This window comes from Mus caroli, chromosome 13, assembly GCF_900094665.2.
Source record: "Mus caroli chromosome 13, CAROLI_EIJ_v1.1, whole genome shotgun sequence".
NCBI lineage: Eukaryota > Metazoa > Chordata > Mammalia > Rodentia > Muridae > Mus > Mus caroli.
The window spans coordinates 31,929,734-31,934,766 of NC_034582.1; the positions used below are offsets into that span (position 1 = coordinate 31,929,734).

At 50.0% G+C, this 5,033-nt stretch overlaps 1 protein-coding gene across 2 annotated transcripts in view; it reads left to right on the top strand.

The window, feature by feature from the left end:
- The window catches only part of Fars2 (phenylalanyl-tRNA synthetase 2, mitochondrial), a 423,476-nt gene extending 420,983 nt beyond the window's left edge, over window positions 1–2,493 (top strand). For both annotated transcript variants that reach the window (XM_021180052.2, XM_021180053.2), the window contains exon 7: window positions 2,201–2,493. In XM_021180052.2, coding sequence (XP_021035711.1) covers window positions 2,201–2,339 — 139 coding nt within the window. In that variant the 3' untranslated portion in view covers window positions 2,340–2,493. The remainder of the gene's footprint in view (window positions 1–2,200) is intronic.
- The last annotated feature ends 2,540 nt before the right edge of the window (window positions 2,494–5,033 follow it).

Genomic DNA, 5,033 nt, shown 5'->3' on the forward strand with positions numbered 1-5,033 from the left:
CCCCCCCCCCTTTCTGTCTCTCTCTCTCTGTCCCCTACCGCCCTTCTCTATGGGGGTGGGGCAGAAATTGAACCTATGGCCTCATACATCTTTGGTAAACTCTACCACTGAACTATAGGCCCTGCCCTCTTTTTCCTTTTCGTTCTAACACAGGGGCTCATGCAGTTGCTAGGGCTGGCCTTGAACGTGCTCTATAGTTCAGTCATTCATTGACCTTGTGAACCTTTTGCCTTAGCCTCCCCAGCTACCTGAGGGTACAGACCTGATCACGAGGCTCAGCAGCAAACTCTTGTCTGACTTTTAGTTTGAGCAGCTGCCGCTTTCCATTCTCTGGGACATAAACCTAGAAATCACTGGATGATGTAGCAACTCTATTTAGTGGTTTGGAAACCCACTGCACCTTCTCATAGCAACACACACTATTTCATCTCCCTGCCGTGTTGCCTGTCCCTAGCTCCACTTCTATAACACTGTCCTATAACTTGGACAAGTCCCTTCTGCCTTCTGAGCTCACAGCTGTATCTTGGGGACAGTGATGCTGTCTGCCTAGTAAAGATGTACATCAGAGTGAACTTATGTGTCCAGTGAAAGACTGGGAAGCACTAGGGCTAAAAGGCTGCCGTGAAGGGTGTGATGCAGTAAAGAGCTCTGGTCCAAATCCAAAGGTACCCTCCCTTAAGGGAGTCCTAGTCCTTACATGTTTGGCAATCTGCCACAGCTCCATCAGCCCATGGTTTGCAAGGCAAACCAATCTCTGGGGCTAAACAGACCTAGTTCTCCTTATTACTGAAGTCAATTCATGACTTGGGCTAGGGTGGGGAAGTAAGAAAGGATAGAAGGAAAGCATTTTTCTTTCATCTAAGATGGACTGCTGATGCTAAAGAGGAAGGGACATGCTAGCCTTGCTTGAATATGAGCACCTTGGAGGTGACTCCTTCCTGCATCCCTTGCAGATGGGGGCTCTGTGCCTGGCTAAATACAGGCCCTGCAAGGAATAGCAGAGGGCCCTAGAAACTCCCCCTTCCCAAATATGAGCTCAAGGTGGGAGGGGCAAAGACAGAAAAGTAAAATGGATAAGCCAGAGTGGGGAAAATACCTGGGAAAAGAGAATAAGGAGACCCAGGCTCCACTCCCCTTGCTCACTTATGTAGCAGATGAGCAGCTCCGTTGTTATATGGGTCCCAAACAACTGGAGCAGGGTCTGTCCCTAAAGCTGTTGCCTGCCTGTGGAATCTCTTCCTCTAACTCAGCTGTCTTGTCTGGCCTCAGTGGGAGAAGTGGTGCCTAACCCTGCAGAGACTTGATATGGCAGGGTCAAGGCAGGGAGGGATGCCCAGGGGGACCTCCACTCTGTCGGAGGCTCAATGAGTGTCAGAGGAGAAGAGACACTCAGGATGAAGGGACAGCAATCAGGATGTAAACTGAATAAATTAAATTGAGGGGGGAGAAAGAATGAATAAATAAGGGGCCTAGAGCCAAGACAGACACTTGTCTTATTCTGTCTACATCCAAGTCTGACTTAAAATCAGAAGGTGGGAGGCAAGGAGAGAGCACCCCTGTGAGAACAAACCAAAAACATCAAGAAGACCCAGAAAGCAGAGGCTCTGGACTCTGGTGAACACACAGGGGACTGTAAACTCTTCTTGTGAGGGGATTCCCAGAGGCCTAGCCCATCTGAAACCCACTTGTCCAAGGTTCTGGCATGACAGAAGGCCCATCCCTTCCTTGCCTAATTGGAGATGTTATGGCCTCTCCTGGTCAGGATTGATAGGCAGCAGGAAGAGGGAGTGACACTGGGTCTGGCTTGAGCATCTGAAACCTCAAAGCCCATCCCCAGTGGCGCACTTCCTCCAACAAGGGCACACCTCTAATAGTGCCACTCCCTATGAGCCTGTGGGGGTCATTTTCTGTCAGACTACCTCACAGCATGATGGGACCAGCTTCTCCATTATTCAAGCTACTATGTCTTTAACCTTCTCACACACTGGAAAAAGGTGGTCCTTAGTGGCCAGTGATATTTCCGTGGCCATACATGACTAATGCTTGGATCCTGTCCCACTCTTAGCGGGTTTGCTCTTAGCAGCTGCTACCATACCATTATGACGTAGCAACTGCTGTCTAAGAGTAATCCCTACTGCTGTCAGCCCTTGTGCAGACATGGTTTCCACTCACCTACTTGCATTTCCTCCTTCCTCAACAGGACACACAGGACCAGCCACTGCTACCGAATTACCTACCGCCACATGGAACGGACACTGTCCCAGAGAGAAGTCAGCAATGTCCACCAGGCTGTGCAGGAGGCTGCCGTGCAGCTGCTGGGTGTGGAGGGCCGTTTCTGATGCGGTGACAGTCCACAGGCCACAGCCCTCATAGAGCTCCAGGGAGCACCAGGAAGGGGGAAACACATTGTTTGTGAACTGGAGTGTCTGCCCTCACTTGACAGATGGGTCTGCTTTAGGATGTCACGAAATAAAGGATCACTTTTCAGAAGCATTGACATAGCATTTGTCTTTTATTTGGGGGAAGGAGAAAGCAGACACTGATATAAGAGTTCCCTGCTATTTGTTTAGAAAGGCTTGGCCCATTGGCTCTCCTTGTGGTTAATTGGTCCCTGGGTTCCATTAAGCACCAGGCATGATTCTTGCCTGACAGACTCTTCCACCCATGTAATGAGTGAAGCCACAGAGAAGGGTCTCAGAAACTGGGTATAGTGCAGGCATGCCTAGTGTGTGTGTATTTTGCTTGGCTATAGATCACAGATCCTGCATTTTGACAAATTGGAGGTTCGTGGCAACCTGTATTGAGCAAGCCTGGTGTCCCCACTTTCTTTTGGCTTGAATGATCATTAGTATTTCTTAGCAGTGCTTTTCAATTAGGGTAAATCTATGGTTTTCTTTTTTTTTTTTTTAACATAAAGCTGTTGGATACTTCACAGAGGGCAGTAGCCTATGAGCCTAACTTCCATGTGTACTGGGAAGCCAAAAGATGCCTATAACTTCCTTCATGATGAATTCACTTTATCACAGTGGTCTGGAACCCTGTCATCATCCCCAGCCCGAGCCTGTCCGGGAAGCCTTTGAGTCTCCGCCATCATTTCTCCCTTCTCTTCTTTGTTTTCTAAAGGGCAGGCTTCAAAGAGGCTGCTGATGAAATGCCAGGGCTTCCCTTGAAAGTGGAAGTCACAGCTCTAAGCCAGGCAAGGTAGATATTTGCTTTCATAAACCCAAGGCCAGGGGCCAGCCCCTTGGCCCTAGGCTTGGACCTTCCTGCCCACTGCCCTAGGAGAGGGAGGAAAAGGAGCAAGAGCTGCCCTGAGTGCAGGAGACACACTGAGGGCTAGGCCTGCCAACTCCCCAGGTTGTCCCCTGCAGGAGGCCTCCACTTCCAGAATGAAGGCGACCTTTAAGGGAGAGCACAGGGCTTTGATGTCTCCCCCCTTTCCATCCTGGGCACTTTGTAGTCAGCCTGCTTCACTCATGACCAGCCTTAATAATCAGATTCCAGGCCTGACAAGATGCTGGAGGCTGATGGAAGACTGGGAGTGCTGGGATAAATATTTGATGAGAGGTAGCCATTACCAGCAAGCATGTAGGGGGTAGGCAGCTGCCCAGAGTGTGGCTGTGTTTGGAAATAGGCTCATTCCAGACATAATTAGCTAAGAGGACGTCTTACTGTGTGAGTTAGACCCTACTTCAAAATGGCTGGTGTCTTTCTGAGAAGAGGACCACATGAAGACAGAGAAACCAGAGTCGCTATCTATGAGCTTGGGATTCTCAAAGCTTGCCCACAAGCCATAGGAGACAGGGAGGCATCCCCTATAGATTTTAAAGGGAAGCAAAGATCTGCTCAACCAACACTTGACATCAGAATTTGTCCCCACCCCCTATAACTGTGACAATATACATTTCTAGTTTGGGGTAGTTTGTAATGGCAGTCCTTGGGAACCTAAGCATTCAAAACAGGGAGGCCACTTCCCTTTCTAATCAAGACTCTGTGATGAAGGTTCCACCTAAGATGTCTCCTCCTTCCTAGGAAGGGGCTGCAAGTCTAACCTAGGCAGGAGACATTGTGAGCTGTCACATGACTCCTGTGAACCCCTGTATCTGACAGTCTTTTAAGAGGTAGATGGCATGGGTCATCAGAGTTAAGAGTCAGGGGACCTAACTCTGTCTGGAGATCCAGGACACACACCTGACACTCAAATGTCTTGAGTCTCCAGGCTTGCAAGCACTGAAGAGAGTCAGCTAGCCAAGGAGAGCCTGCTCATATCAAGAGTGCCCTGGCCATGTATTCTGCCTACTGATGACCTTGCCACATGAGGGCATAAGGAACAGATGAACATGGGCTGTCCTTGACACCCAGGACAAGAAGAGCAGATAATCAAATGAATGTCTGCATGCTAGGTTCCTCAGGGAACACCCCCCACCCTCCACCCCCCACCCCCCACCTCCGGCTCCAGTGGCAAGGACTGGAAACAATGAGACTGGCTGCTGGCTGTGGACCCCAGCAGGGGAGTGCTGGCCTAGTATGTGTGAGGTCCAGGTTTCCATCTGCAGTCTAGAGTCTGGGGCCATCGTCCTCCCAATGTGCCCGATCTCCTCTTGGAGTGCTGCAGAGCTGAGCCTGGTTCATGCTTGGAAACAACACCTCAGGGACTGCAGGGCCCCGGGGCTTCAAGCAACCTAGACAAGAGGTTCAGCAGGCTCTGTCAAATTAGCAACATTAATCTTTCTTAGCTGTGTTCATTGCATCCCTGATTGGCCCAGGAAGTCTTGATTGTAATGGGAAATTCAGGTGCTATGTCCCTTTTGGTTCCTATTTCTCTGTCCTCAAAGTAAATCCTTGGTCCTGAGGCCAGAACATTTCCTTCTCTCCCTCCCTTCCCCTACCTTTCTTCCCTCCTTTACTGCTCCCTTCTTCTTCCGTCCATCCTCCCCTCCTCTCAGACCACTCACCCACTCACTCCTTCCTTCCTTCCTCCCTCTTCCTTCAGCTGTCCTACCTGTTCCTTCCTTCACCAGCCCTCTGCTTCT